General features: G+C 36.4%; 1 protein-coding gene across 1 annotated transcript in view; it reads left to right on the top strand.

Moving 5' to 3' along the window:
* COL3A1 (collagen type III alpha 1 chain) overlaps window positions 1-4,516 on the top strand; it is a 41,622-nt gene extending 37,106 nt beyond the window's left edge. The window contains exons 49-51 of the mRNA XM_037043778.1: window positions 1,065-1,252; window positions 1,758-2,000; window positions 3,388-4,516. Of these exons, the coding sequence (XP_036899673.1) occupies window positions 1,065-1,252; window positions 1,758-2,000; window positions 3,388-3,534 (578 nt within the window). The 3' untranslated portion in view covers window positions 3,535-4,516. The remainder of the gene's footprint in view (window positions 1-1,064; window positions 1,253-1,757; window positions 2,001-3,387) is intronic.
* The last annotated feature ends 12,007 nt before the right edge of the window (window positions 4,517-16,523 follow it).

Below are 16,523 nucleotides of genomic sequence, written 5' to 3'. Positions count from 1 at the left end.
AAAGGAAAATATTACTGTGAATAGAAAATATTTTATAGCAGAATAGTACTTAAAATGTTAGGTGTATGGAAACTACTTGACACATGAGAAGAAAACATATACTTTGCAGGTGTACTTAAAATGTAATATGAATAACTTGAAAATATTCTAAATGTTCCTACATTTAAAGACAGTTTTGTAGAAACTTTAATGCAAATCATAGTTTGGTATGTTTCTGCATCACAGAAACAGTTTGGTATGTTTCATCATCACAAATTTATTTCAGTGAGAAAGCAACATTTATCACTGTGTTCTCAGGAACAAATGTATGTAATTTAATGCAGACAAAGTTTGTAATTTATTTATTGAAATATTCAGGCAGGGCTGGGAATACAAGAAAGAAAACTGTACTTGAACAGGAGTTAAATAAAAAAAAGAAATATTCATTTATTACCATTTAATTTGCATAATGAATCAAATTATTAAATTTTTCAAATTAAAAATGATTAAATAAAACATTTCAGAATATTATATGAGATTAAATCTAACATTGTAAGAGTGTAAGGTTTTGCATATATGGGTTAATTTCTTCTGAAAAGCAAAATTATTTCAAGCTCTTAAATATGTTCACATGGAACACTGCCTTGGAGTCATTTCTGAAAATTACTTAAAAAAGAGGCAATCATCAATTACAGGGACTTTAAATTTAGACTTATTGACATAAGCCTACATTAGACAAAGAGCTTACTTTAAGAAAAAGCACATTAAATAGGTAATCATCTTTTTTAAAAGGGAGAGATTTCAGTAAATATAATACATAATTAAAAGTTGTTGGCTTAATATATCTTCACTGTTCAATATCAAGATGCTACTTTGTACCTCAGTGCTTTCTAATTGTTGTATCTAACTGTTTTACCTCAATAGTTTCAATCTAAAAGTTTCTCTATTCTACTATACTATAACATACAAACATACTAGTAGTCAACATTATGAATGTCTTACCAGACGAACAAAATCATTCTGGTCCAGATTTCATCACAGGATTTTATAACCAATTTCCATTGTCCTTTTTTGTGATTATTCAGGAGAATATTGGGTTGATCCTAACCAAGGTTGCAAGTTGGATGCTATTAAAGTATTCTGTAATATGGAAACTGGGGAAACGTGCATAAATGCCAGTCCATTGAGTGTCCCACGTAAGAACTGGTGGACAGATTCTGGTGCTGAGAAGAAACATGTTTGGTTTGGTGAAACTATGGACGGTGGTTTTCAGGTACGAAAGAGTGTACCAACGTGTCAAACTGAGTCATCCTTGTCTCGTGCCTTTCTTGGTTTCAGCTCTCTGTTCATCACACAGCAGAATTAATCAATGAAAGAGCCCAAATGGTTTTATATATTCAGATGACTACTTTTAACTTTTATAACTTGTCTCTTAAGAGCTAAACTAGATTGAGTTATTCATGCAACCACCTTTCTTTGAAGTCTCAAAGACCTTTTTACTCTAACATTTTATGTTATGCATGCAATAAAAACATGTTGATACAGTGATGGTTGGTTAATTAACTTACCTTGGTGATCACACTGTGAGGTATACAAATGTAGAATCACTATGTTATATATCTGAAATTAATATAATATGGTATGTCAACCATAATAAAAACTTCGCACATAAAATATATGAACAACCTACATTACAATGACCAAAGTATATTGCATGAATCTCTTACATAGAGTTACAACTAAAATGCTTGATCAGTCTTATTTGTTTCCTATTACAGTTTAGCTATGGCAATCCTGAACTTCCTGAAGATATCCTCGATGTCCAGCTGGCATTCCTCCGACTTCTCTCCAGTCGGGCCTCCCAGAACATCACATATCACTGCAAGAATAGCATTGCATACATGGACCATGCCAGTGGGAATGTGAAGAAAGCCCTGAGGCTGATGGGGTCGAATGAAGGTGAATTCAAGGCTGAAGGAAATAGCAAATTTACATACACAGTTCTGGAGGACGGTTGCACTGTAAGTAACAACAATTTTTTAATCATGAATCACAATGAACTCAGCATGTCTAGTTTAATCACACTCTTTAGAAAAGAAGAAATAAAAATAATGTGAATGAACAAATGAAGGCATTTGGTGTGAGTTATATAAAATCTACTGATTCATTGAAGGAAATGTTAAGTATCACAAAAAATAACTAAATTTTATCAACCACAAGATAAAAAGAAGCTAAAATGAAAATAATTAAAATTTAAATCCATAGTATAAATGTTATCAGATAATCTGCACGGTTAATATACATTCTACATAATAGCCATGATATGGACACAATCTAAAATCTCTGCTTTTTTTAATTTTAAAGGTTAACTTTAAATGCATTCTGTGTTACTATCATTTATGAGCAGAGGGAGAATTCACTTCTAATACTAGCAAATTTTATAGTGAAAGATCTTCCACTTCTTGGTAAATGAGCTATGTACTATTAACAATGACCAGAACTAAGTCCTCTGAGAATGCATTGGTCTATGGCAATCTCCCTGCTGAGATACTCAGAAGACCTACAAGGCTTTTCATAAACAATACGGATTATCCACAGGGAGGATATAGCTTTGAAGGGAAATAGACCTCATCTGTATGGAAGATAGCTTGGCAAAGTTGGTAACTTCCTTCAAGCAAATTAAAAATAAAAAATGTGGTCCATCACGGCAATGTCTAAGCACAGTCATGTATCCCATAATGACATTTGGGGCAATGATGGACCACATATATGGCAGTGTTCCATAAGATTACAATGGAGCCAAAAACTTCTATCACCTAGTGACATAGTAGCCATCATAAGGTCAAAGCACAATGCATTACTCACATGTTTGTGGTGATGATGGTATATAAATAAACATACTGCACTACCAGTTCTAGAAAAGTATGGTATGTACAATAATGTAAAGTCAATACTTACTACTTGACAATGATAATAAATGACTGTGTCACTGGCTTATATATTTACTCTACCTTACTTCTTATTGTTGTTTTGGAGTGTACTCTTTCTACTTTAAAAAAGTGTGCTGTTAAAACAGTATGCTGTTTATGCTGGCAGCAACCTCATACATCTCCTGTTTACTACATCTGTTGGTTGTATGGTTTTCCCTTGTGCTTGATCTCACTTCACGTTGATTTGTACAGTAGCATGTTGTACAGGCTTGTAGCCTAGGAACAATAGACTATACCATGTAGCCTCGGTGTGTAGTAGGCTATCCCATCTCGGTTGGTGTTAAGTGCGTACTGTGATGTCCACACAATGAAATCACCTAAGGACGCACTTCTTAGAAGGTATCCCCTTTGTTAAGCAGCATATGAATGTAATTGTAATGTCACGATCACTTACATATTTTTGCTCTTTTTGTTACAGAAACACACTGGGGAATGGGGCAAAACAGTCTTTGAATATCGAACACGCAAGGCTGTGAGACTACCTATTGTAGATATTGCGCCATATGATGTTGGTGGTCCTGATCAAGAATTCGGCGTGGACATTGGCCCTGTTTGCTTTTTATAAACCAAACTCTATCTAAAATCCCAGCAAAAAATTTCACACTCCATATGTGTTCCTCTTGTTCTAATCTTGTCAACCAGTACAAGTGACCAACTAAATTCCAGTTATTTATTTCCAAAATTTTTGGAAAAAGTGTAATTTGACAAAAGGATACTTTTTTTTTTATTTTTGCTGTTACACCAAATACAGTTCAAATGCTTTTTGCTCTATTTTTTTAAAAATTTCAATTTCAAAATGTCTCAATGGTGCTATAATAAATAAACTTCAACACTCGTACGATTACACTGAGTTACATTCTTTGAATCCCAGCCCATTTGCAGAGCAGTGACTATGCTTACCATTAAAAGACAACCTTTCTTTCTGAAACAGTCAAACCTGAGATTTGAAAAGACCTCCCTGTTTCAACTACCTCAACCTGGTCAGAAACACAGATGAATTCTCTAAGTTTCAGAAGATGAAAAAATTGTATAAATTGGTAAAACTTATGAATTTAATCAATTTATTTCCTAAAATATTTGTTTTAAAAAAGTAGAGTGTAGTGAAAAAATTTAAAGAAATAGTTTAAAATCACAATTATTTTAATCTTGGATATCAACTGCTTTAAACGGTGCTTTTCTCTTTTCTTGTCATTGCTAAAATTGTCAAGATTACCAATTGTGGGGAAGACTTTAAAGACACATGTTATGGTGCTAATATACTTTCACTTTTAAAAGTCTAGGTCAGAATTGTTGCCTTTCATTCAAAACACCAAATGCACACCATCTGTACATGTCTCCTCTCAAAAAGATTTGCTGGCATGTCACTTCAGAGGACTGTCCTTCATCGTGTAAAAGTCAACAACAACAACAACAACAAAAACAAACTATGGGGCTGATTCGTCACAATAACACAGGGAATGTATTGAAATTTAACTTTGTAAGCTTGTATGTGGTTGTTGATCTTTTTTTCCTTACAGACACCCATAATAAAATGTCATGATGAAACATTTCTGGCTTTTGTCACTTTTCCTAAATATAACAAATGTATGCTTATACTCAGGGTCGATAGTAATGTTCTGCAAAAAAGAATATTAAACTCTAACTCTCTAGCTTAATAAAGTAATGGCCTTCAGAAACACAGTATAAGTTAATATAGCCTATGTTCAGAACAGAGATAATGACTGGTGGGGAATTTTGCAGATATTTAGATTATATTTAGTAGAACCCCTGAGGCACATGGAAAATGGAATTGACTCATCTATTTGAGTCAACCCCTGGAAATAGTAGCATTATAAATCAGATTGCCTCCAGTGTGGATGTAATCAGGGAGGAAAATGCTGATAATTTATAAGGATGTAAGTAGTTTGCAAAACAAACATTAAGAATAATTGCAAGTTTAGGCTTTTTCTATCACTTTTGCATTCCGCCTCTTTGCCCTCTTTAGCCAGTCCCTTCTCTACCATCAAGTTCTTATTTTTTTAGTTACAGGAAAGAAAAATAGTATTATCTTGCACATTTGAATTTATAGTTTGAAATTTGCTCACTGTATATGGGTTATAAAAATTACACTTTCAAAAATAATAATTTCATCATTCAAATGTCAAACCTCTTAGTCCAGTTATCCTCCATGTTAGAGGCAACAAATGTTAACAGTTTCTTCTGCATCTTCCCAGACATATATTACATGTTATATAAATTTTTGAGAGAGACATTCAGAGAGACATGCAGGCAGAGACAGAGAGACAAAAAGCCAATTTGCATGATGAGTTATAAAATTAAATTACTTAAAGTTCTAATTTTAGACATTTTCAAAGCAAGATGTATTTGGTCAAGGCTTTTTCACATTGCATCACACTGACATGGGCCCTCCTTTCTCCACCTCCCACTCATACAGAACTTTATAATCATATTGGGCCCACCTGAATAATTCAGGATAATCTCCCCATCTCAAGGTTTATTGATTGGCAAACTTAAGCCCATCTACAACCTTAGCTCTTCCTTACCTTGCCATGTAACCTAACATATTCATAGGTTCCTGTGCTCAAGATGTGAACATACTTACAGGCTATTATTCTGTGTACCTACTCAAAGAAGAAAGGAGAATAGAAAATTCATGTGGATGGTAGTCTACTATAGTGAGCACAGCAAAAGATATATATTTCTAAAGAAGGTCGGCCAATTGTGCCCAGAATGGCAACTAGTGTCCAGATTTATGATGATGTCACCAGGCTGTTTCTGGGGTATGATTTTGAAGATGGTTCTGAACATCAGCATTCTTCTCATTTTTATTCATTTTATGAATCTGAGTAGTTTAGTTTTCTCCAAGTTTAGTTTCCTGAACTTCAGATAACATCTACAAATGACTTTTCTATTTAAATCACCCAAAGTTGCTTCAGATTGTTTTCAAGTAAGAACCCTGACTAGGCCAACAGTTGTTAATAACAGTGGTTGTAGTGAGCAGAAACTCGGAAAAATAGAGAGACTATTGTGTAAAATATCTGTGCTGGTTGGAGTAAAGGCAGGAAAACCCAATTCATATCCAGGGATGAGAATTTGGCAGCACATGGCAATAGGATTCATTATTTGTGATCACCCGGATCGTTTGCACATTCAAATCACAGCTTAAGACCATGAATGGTCTCTGCTACCCAACAGGCTTTTTAAATTGCCTTTTGACCCAGCAATTCCACTGCTGGGATTGTATCCTAAGAACCCTAAAACACCAATCCCAAAGAACCTATGCACCCCAATGTTCATAGCAGCACAATTTACAATAGCCAAGAGTTGGAAGCAACCTAGGTGCCCGTCAGTAAATGAATGGATCAAAAAACTATGGTACATATACACAATGGAATTTTATGCTGCAGAAAGAAAGAAGGAGCTCCTACCTTTTGCAACAACATGGATGGAACTGGAAAGCATTATGCTGAGTGAAATAAGCCAGGTGTTGAAGGACAAATACCATATGATCTCACCTCTAACAGGAAGCTAAACAACAAAGCAAACAAGCAAGCAAAATATAACCAAAGACACTGAAATAGAGAACAGGCTGACAGTGACCAGAGGGGAGAGGGGAGGGAATTTCAGGGGAAATAAGGGAGGGATTTAGAGGAACCTATATAAAGGATACATGGACAACAACTGAGAAGGGTGGAAATGGGAGGGAGGGGGGAGGATGGGGGGTGGGACGGGTTGGGAGTAATAGACAGAAAACTGTACTTGAAAAATAATTAAATAAAAAAATTTAAAAAAAAAAAAAAGAATTTTCAGGCTCCATCCAGGAGCACAAAGCAAAGTGCCAATTTGGCAACTGGCCACTTGACAAGAGCACAAATTTGAGGGTCAAATTGTTATTTCAGAGTGGCATTAAAATCTAATATATATATATATATATATATATATATATATATATATATATATATAGGCATACCTTGGAGATGTTGTGGGTCCAATTCCAGACTACCTGTAATAAAGCAAGTATCAAAATAAAGCAAGTTGTAATCTTTTTGCTGCTGGAGGGACTTGCCTTCAACTTATAAAAAAACTCAACATCTGTGAAGTGCAATGAAATGAAGTGCAATAAAACAAGGTATCTACAGAAAAAAAATAAATAAATAAATAAATTTCATGAGAAATTGTAGAGCTGTGCGTGGGTTTAGCTGCCTTTCCTAGTTATGCACATAAAGAGAAAGATATGTTTAAGTCCCTGACTTCTTGGCTCAAGGAGCAGAGGAAAGCAACGACTTTTCTCTGACTGAGCTAAATAAAACCATAAATATACTTAAAATTTTTCAAACTCATCTCTTTATACAAGTTTGAGATAACCGAAAAACAAGTACAAATTTATTTCTGCAGATTACTAAACTTCAATATAACTCTAAATAAATATTTCCATTATCTTCTTGATTGTTCTGTAATTGAAAAGTAATTCTACCCCAGAAATTTGAGGGGAGTTTATAGAAAATTTTCTTCAAACATTTCTATTTTACATTAAATTTCTCTAGCTATTTAAAACATGACCCCTTATTTCCTGCCTGGTAATATTTCTGCCTTTCTTGGGATGCAAAATGACTCCAAGAAAAAAACAGTTCTTCTCATACTTCACTCTCATTATTGTTTACTGTTCCCAGATTTATAACTAGAATCATATCCCTGAATGTTTCCCAGGGGTAACAATTTAAAGGTCAATCTCAGGCTAACACATAAAAAGATGGAAGGATTTAATTGATTTACATTTTCTGAAACCTGAGAAATATTTGTGGAAGTGGGTTCTGAGGTGCTAGACAAATGAGAATTGTGCAATTCAGATTACACAAATTTATCAACTTGTGCATGTATCAGAGAATTCTAGGAAGATTATACTTACTATGGTTGGTTGACTGAACCAAGCCTCAGAGGCAGCCCAAACTAAATGAATTTGAGTCACCAAAAACTTCCTGATGGGTAGAGAATGTAATTTAAAAGCTTAAGAAGATAGACACGTTGGAGTGGTTTATCCTATATGGCACACTATTCATTTTCTAACTATTGCATATTCTCAAGACTGGACCACTGAGGCCTCAGAAATACACAGTGAAATATGAGTCAGCGCCTTTGAAAACGCCCTTTAGTGTGTCATCACTCTGGAGATGGAAGTGGGCCCAGCAGAAATAAGCTTCTTCGTTACATTGGAGATTACAGGATTCCAGTGAGCAAAGGTCAAAGGGCATCTCTAAACTGCCAGAAACAAAGTGAGAATACCTGTAGGAGACACAAAACAAAACAAAATAGAAGAAAAAAAAAACCCAGAAAATAAACATAAGCCCCCCTACAAAAAAAAACAAGTAAAAACACCTAATTTGGAAATACTTTTGGTGGTCATGACTAATTGCTAGTGCATCTAATAAGATGAGCCATATTAGATGGGCTGCTTGTGAGAGTTGTACATATATATGTACATTTACATATAAGTACAACTTAGTACACACACACACACACACACACTAAGCAATCTCATAAGCAATGAGAATTTCACTCCAGATCCAGGACTTTGAATGAAGAAGTTCAGAACTTTGGAAAAAATCCCCTGCAATAACAACACAACTAATGAGCAGTTAACATGAGCCAAGCATTGTTCTAGTCACTTCAAACATTGACATACTACTCACTGCAATCCTATGAGATACTATTATCTTTATTTAGCCAAGAAAAAAAATTAAAAGAGGTTAGGTAAAATGCCCAAGGACACCTTGTTAGTAAGAATGAAGGCTAAGATTTTAGCCTAAACAATCCAACTTAAGAGTGAATAGGCTATGCTATAATGGTGAGTAGCCAAAATATTATACTGTTTCTTCAAAAGAAACTCAAATTACCAATGTTGGTACACTAGGGAGAGAGAAAATGAATTTATTGGGGAGAGTTATTGAAGAATAATTATAAATTATTATAATTTCTAGAAATTAAGAATATTATTATAAACTTGAGTTGGGATTTTGATTACTTGCTTCCGGGATAATCATAGCTAATTCATGTCCCATAATTCATGTAAGTATGCATTTATTTACTAAGCCACTTAGTCATAAGATACTGATTGAGCACTGAATGTATAGCGAGAACTGGGAAAATATCTTATTTTTAGTGAATTTCCTCCCATTGCTAGGCCAGTTCTCCTCTATGTCTGTCGTTGTTTTCTGTCCAGTCATTAGAGCTCCATTAGTCACCCTGATGTCTCTCCTTGACATTCTCATCTAGCTCCTCAACTTTAGTCATCACTTTAAGTAATAAAATAACTCAGAAAATCACATCTGCCCTTCATGAAACTAAAAACATATATTCTATGACCTAACTGAGACCTCTACTAAGGTTTTCAAACACAGTCATTTGTACCATAATGATTCCCACATACATGATGGTGGATCCATAAGATTATAGTGCAGCTGAAAATTTTCTATTTTCTACTGATGTCATTGCTGGGTTGGCAGTTAGATTCAAATCTGGAGTACAAAGGGGATGTCCAAGTCAGAAGAATATATTTAAGAGTTTCAACACATGTATGGCTTTAACATCCATAGAAGTAGATGGGATCATCAAGTAACTGAGTATTGAGAGAAAGGAGAAAATGAATAAGGACAGAACTCTCAAGGTATTTCATAATGCAATAGTCATAGATTGGTGAAATAAGGGGGGAAAAGCTAAGGCAATGGAGAAGGAACAAAAGAAAACAAAGAAAGTGCAGTGACCTAGATGCCAAGTAAAAAAAAGTCTGTTGTTTAAATTTTAGAATTATAGTACATTAGAAGAATAAATAAGCTTACCGTTGATATATTCCAAGGGCACTAATTATACATTTTATAAATGGAGGTCAAGTAATGTTCTTTGAGTCTTCCTTTGTCTTGCCAAATAGTAGATGTAAAGCAGTTCTTCAATTCATAGTCACATCATCACATCATTATCTCTCTTGATGGAGAATTAAATATGATACTTTTTACTTTCAGATTGACATTTGAACAGAAATTATTTCACTTTTTTTGTTTGAAATAACATTTATTCTATAAATCTAAATTATATTTGGAAAATTCAGATAAGAAGGATAATTGATTATTCATGTTCCACATCAATAGACATTTCTTTAAAGTCCTTTAGCTATATTCTAACATAATTTGGACAACACTACATATACAGTTTTGTATGCTGCTTATTGCATTTAACACAATACTACTTTACCTGTAAGAAGTATTTCTTGATTTTGGTAATAATAAGGAAAAATGTAGTGGAAACTTTTCTTTAAATGATGGCTTCAAAGTTAGAAATCCCAAGAAAGCTAAACTTACTTTTACCCAGTTTATATTAAAAGTTTACTTGTTGACTTCTGGCCAAGATGGAGGCATAGGTAGAAACACTGTGCCCCCTCTCACAACTAAATTTAAAGTCAGCAAAGTTTTAGAAATAAAAATGCAGCCAAAACAGTGAAAATTGAACTGTACGGAAGTCCGGCAACAACAAACCACTCAGCCAAACCAGTAAGAGGGGTTGAGGCAGCAGCGGAGTGGGGTCAGGCAGGAAAGATCTTTTGGTCCGACCGACCCAGTAGCAGAGGCAGAGGCGGTCGGTGGATCCCAGGCATGGGGTGGCAACGGGTGGACCCAATGAGGGCACAGGGTGGCTGGCTAACCGCAGTCACACATTCATGTGCAGAAAAACCAAGCGAAGGAGCGAACAGTGAGACAGGCCGCTCAGACCAGGGCCCCAGCGATGGGAATTAGAACCTGAAAGCACTGACTGGAAAGATTTTCTCGGGGTCAAGGACCTGGGAGAGGCTCCCAGGCTCACAGAGAGTTCGTTGGAGAGAACCACAGGGTCCTGGAGAGTACACAGGCCCACACACCTGGGAACAAGCGCCAGAGGGGCCCAATTTGCTTGTGGGAAGCTGCAGAGCAGACAGAAATCTGAGAGAGAGTGGAGCGGAGCAAAGCACCATTTTTTTTCCCTCCCAGACCCTGCCCCCACATACAGCATCACAACCCAGTGATTGGGTCTCCGGGCCCTGGTGAACACCTAAGGCTCCACCCCTCATACATAACAGGTGCGAAAAAAACAAACATTATGACTCAAGAACAGCTCAAAGCCCCAGAGCCTATAACTCTAAGTGACCAAGTAATAGCCAGCCTTTCAGATGCACAGTTCAAAATACTGGTGATCAGGATGTTCACAGAATTGGTTGATTTTTGCCACAAATTAGAGGAACACATGAAGGCTAAACTGATTGAAATGAAGGGAAATGCACAGGAAACCACGAGTGATGGAAAGAAAACTAGTACTCAAATCAAGGGAGTGGACCAGAAGGAAGAAAGAAACAACCAAACAGAAAAGAAGGAAGAAACAAGAATTCAAAAAAATGAGGAGAGGCTTAGGAACCTCCAGGACATCTTTAAACGTTCCAACATCCGAATTATAGGGGTACCAGAAGGGAAAGAGGAGCAGCCATGAGTGGAAAACTTATTTGAGCAAATAATAAAGGAGAACTTACCCGGTCTGGCAAAGGAAATAGACTTCCAGGAAATCCAGGAAGCTCAGAGAGTCCCAAAAAAGTTGGACCCAAGAAGGAACACACCAAGGCAGATCATAATTACATTACCCAAGATTAAAATGAAGGAGAGAATTCTAGAAGCAGCAAGAGGTAAGAGGACAGTCACCTACAAAAGAGTGCCCATCAGACCGTCAGTTGGTTTCTCAAAAGAGACCTTACAGGCAAGAAGGGGCTGGAAAGAAGCATTCCAAGTCATGAAATCCAAAGACCTACAGCCAAGATTGCTCTATCCAGCGAAGCTCTCATTTAGAATGGAAGGACAGATAAAGGGCTTCTCAGATAAGGTCAAATTCAAGGAGTTCATCATCACCAAGCCCTTATTATATGAAATGTTAAAAGGACTTATCTAAGAAAAAGAAGATAAAAAATATGAACAGTGAAAGGACAGCAAACTCACAGTTCTTAACAACCACACCTAAAACAAAAGCAAACTAAGAGGACAGCTGGATCAGGAGTGGAACCATTGAAATGGAGATCACATGGAAGGTTAGCAACAGGGGAGTGGGAGGAGGAGAAGGGGGCAGAAGGTACAGAAAATAAGTAGCATAGACAGTAGATAGAAAATAGAAAGGGGGGTAGGAATACTATGGGAAATACAGAATCTTAAAGAACTTGTGACACATGGACATGAATTAAAGGGGGAGAATGGTGGGGGAGAGGTGTGCAGGGTGGAGGGGAGTGAAGGGGAATGGGGCAACTGTAATGGCATAATCAATAAAATATATTTAAAAAAATAAAAAATAAAAAATAAAGTTTACTGGTCTGAGTTCTATCATAGAGCAATGCACTTATTTTTAAAAGTACATCATAAACTGTGAAAAAATTTTTTCAGACATAAATCTCCATTGAGTCATGACTCACAAAATGAACTTGATGCAATATTGGTGAAAACATTGAAAACATTCTATATGACAGAGCATACAGGAAATCTCTTCCCAAATCTTTATGTTCCCTAGTCGGCCAGACCTAAGGTTTTCAGAAATCTTATAAAAAATCACTTGATGGAAGAAAACTTAACTTGGGGTGGTGAACACACAGTACAGTGTACATATGATGAGTTGTGGATTTGTGCACCTGAATCCTGTATAATTCTGTTAATCAGTGTCATCCCAATAAATCCAATAAGAAGGAAAAGAAAGAAAGAAAAAGAATTACTCATTAGATCAATGCCATTGAGAAAAAATATATCACCCACAACCCAAATTTTTCTAAACAAATTTTTCTATGATGAAATTTTTGCTCCTTTTTCTTCTTGTGTCTTTAAACATTGTTCAAAACACATATTTCCCTTTAAAATTCCTAAGTGTGTTCACTAAAGTGAATGAAATTACATGGCATCTTTTAATCATATCTGACATGATTCTTGTTAACCAAAGTCTGGCTACCCCGTGTGGCTGATAAAATTTATAAATGACAATTATTATATTTCATGCTGGTTATTAATGCTATGAAAGCAATGATATGCTTAATTCAGTCTTGCCAAAGAAACACTTCACAATTAAAGATGTGGGAATAAAAACAACAAGATTTAAACTCTGTTTTAGATTAGATTCTCTGGAAACAGAATCTAAGATAGAGACATGTACAGAAGACTTATCAGAAAGTCATCTTAGGAGATACATAAAGGCAGGGCTGGACAGAAGAGAAGCTGACCCATGTACACATGACACAGGTTTCAGGCAATTCGGCAAGAAACTCTGGAACTGAAATGGCTCTTCTGAGTTTTTATAACTCGCAGTGGGCCAGAACTGAAATAATCCCTCTCAGGTGTTATAGTCAATGTGGGCCAGAACCTGGAAGAAATGGGAGTTAGCATCAGTAAGGCAGTACTAGTATCTGAAGGTAACTCTCAATGTGGGACATAGCTCTGAGTCCACAGTAACAGATATTCTCAGGGACTGATAGGTCAGTGATTTGCTTAGAAGAGAAAAATATGGGTGAAACAACACATTATCTACTACAAGTTCCTACTCCATGCTCAGCACTATGCTAAACACTGTAAGGAAATATAACACATGATTGCCACCCTTTAGGAGTGTGTTGTCTACAATAGATAAGTTGAACCCATATGAAATGGCATGAAAGTATTCGGGATGGTGAACAATTAAGTGTTAAATTGTGCTTGGCCAACTAAAAGAGATATAGATAGTTGATCAAAAAAAGAATTGGCCAGTTATGATTTCAATGTCAGGACAGTCTTCTATAAGAAGATAAGACCTGATTTTGATAATAAAGAAGCATTAAGATTTAGGTAAATGATGGAGAAGAGGAAAGCCATTTCAGACTAAGAAACAAAAGCAAGATGAAAGAAGCAGACAGAATTATATTATGCACATGGACAGCAGAAACTTCAGGCTACCTGAAATCATTCATTTCAGTTCAGCAACATTATTGAGCATTATTAACTGCAAGGCTCAGAACCAAGTATCCAAGAAGATTCAAGGAGCATGCAACACCATAAAATGTAGAAAATAACGTATCACGAGACTCAACATAATAAGTTGTATTAGAGGGATATGAGATACAAAACAGGCATAAGGAAGGAACAATCACATCCACTTAGAGGCCCTCAAGGAAGACGACATGAGAAAGGTAGCATTTGAGGCAGACTTTAAGTAATAGAATGTTTTCAGAGAGAGAATAAAGTCCATGGAATGTACTGTAAGGAAAGAGTTACGTGCTATCTTTAGCAATTTAAACTACTCCAGTTTCAGATGGAGCATGAGTTTCATGTGGTAGTGTAAGAGATAAGGCTGGAGGTATAGTCTGGTACAGAGAGCTTGGAATAGCAAAAATAACAGGCTCTTTTCTTTTGCTGTTGTTGTTTGAAATCTGCTTCTCAATGTTGAGCCATATAAAGGCTTTACATCCCGGAATACTGCTGCTTAGGGGAGCTCAAGGTCAAGGGAAGTGAGAGAAGACAGGATCAGATTTACAGGCAACCAAGACACCAAGTGTGGAAAGAAAGAAGGGTGAATATGCATTTTAGGAAAGGAGGAAATAAGACTAAAGAACTCTAGCAAGGAATCAAAGCACATTTTTTTCCCAAAGACTAAAGAAAGAGTCACAGAGTATAGACATAGTTGCTGGGGAAAATTAGGTTAAGAGAGGAAAATGAGGACAGCAAAAGGAGGACATCAAAAGTCATGCAAGAGATGATTCTGTTTAATAAGGAAGGACTAAGTGGAAAGTTATGCAAGTTCGGTCTTACAGCGTTCTACGTGGCAGTTCAACACCACAGTGATTTATTTGGAAGGGTGGTTGAACATGCAAATGTGTGACTGATTGGAGAATACTAGGTCAGGGGTGGTTAAAGTAGATTTGGAAATTATTCTCATACAGATGGTCGATGAAATCATCTGGCTCCAGATGAAATCATTAGGGAGCAAAACTTCCAAAGGAAAGGGGGAAAGGCCAGCATGATTTATACGTGGAGAGAGGGAGGCTGTGAAGGAAGCACCGCCGGGAGTCTGACTTGGCATCCTGTAGCTTTTAGTGGTTTAAGAAAAGGGGGGATTTGATTTTTAAGGCTGAGGTTGTGATTAATGCAAGGGCTGTGAGCACAGAGAGGAAATGGAACAGAAGGAAGGTATCATTAGTGCTGTTAATAAAAAATGATTTAGGTCTGATTTTCAAATGCTGTCTTGAATTTAAACCACCTGTAGACTGCCTTCAGCGGAGTCAGCAAAGGCGTAGATTTGAAGAAATGAAGACGATCACCGCCTGTGGGAGCCCACAGAGCACGGCATTGTGCACGGAAACACGTCGGATGTCTCGGAGGAGCTCGGACTGCAGCTTCCTTTTTTAATCTTTAGGGGGGGGTTACATTTTGACTGCAGATGTCTTCAATTTCTGTTGCATTTTTTTCATTAAAGTGGCTAACAATTGTGATCATTCTGTATCTCCAGCTGACTTTCATTATAAGATCTCTTTCATAACAGTTTCAACTGCTGGGAAAATTGTCATACTAACATTGCAGTTTCATTTTCCTGTATTTATTACCATTTGAATCCACACATTTTTAATTTCACATATGTGCAGACCAACTTTTTATAGCATAGATGGCACTTAACCATAATTGCTTACATGTATAAGCTGTGCATATGAGCTCCCTAAATTGGGGCGAATAGTATTGTTTAATAAAAATAAACACAATCCTTGCAGTTTTATTTTGTTTTGTTATACTTACAATATAGTCATATGACAAAACATGACTGTGAGTAAAATTCATTTGAGGAGTTTGTTGATAGCATCAGAATAAAATTCAACAGAGAATTATAAGTATATATTATACAGGATTATGCTGAAGTGGTATAATTTTATCTTTAGGGTTCTCTATTACAACAGTATCATGGGTGTCTTTGCCCAGATTGATTTTCAACCAAAATTTTCATCATTTTTTGTATTCTATTCTATTGGTCTTTTTGAGTTTAATCATGAAAGTGTAAAAATGAGAATATGAATTGCGTTATCACATCCAAGACAGCTTCAACCTCTCTTTCTGAACGTTTATGGTTACCTTTAACAACCAAAATTCAGGATTCTATAAGTAAGAAGTAATATTCCCAGTAATCAGAATAGAACTTTCCTCTTTTTCCCTTAGACATCAGGGTTCCCCAGTGGTCTATCCTAGCTCACTAGGATAGACCTTTTATGACCATCTTGAGTGATCCCACTCTCCCCCAAGCTCTAAATCCTTGATATAATGGCTCACACACCTTTGTGATGGCCCACACTGATGCATCCCATAAGTCTCAGGTGGCAAACACAAGGCCCAAGGTCAAATCTGGCCCTCCACCTTGTTTTATCCACCTGGTACCTTGTTTCTACCTGACAGCAGCGCCAACCTCCCTGCCCCTCGTTAAGGAGTAGTTAGATTTATACAGTTTAAAGATTACATTCAGCCCTCTGAAGGCAACAACGAGGTTGATGTGGCTGCCGGTAAAAAT

This window comes from Sturnira hondurensis, unplaced genomic scaffold (genome assembly GCF_014824575.4).
Source record: "Sturnira hondurensis isolate 20B ecotype Veracruz unplaced genomic scaffold, ASM1482457v3 Scaffold0004136, whole genome shotgun sequence".
Taxonomy (NCBI): Eukaryota; Metazoa; Chordata; class Mammalia; order Chiroptera; family Phyllostomidae; genus Sturnira; species Sturnira hondurensis.
The sequence above is the reverse complement of the archived record's forward strand: the minus strand, read 5'-3'. Positions and strand labels throughout refer to the sequence as shown.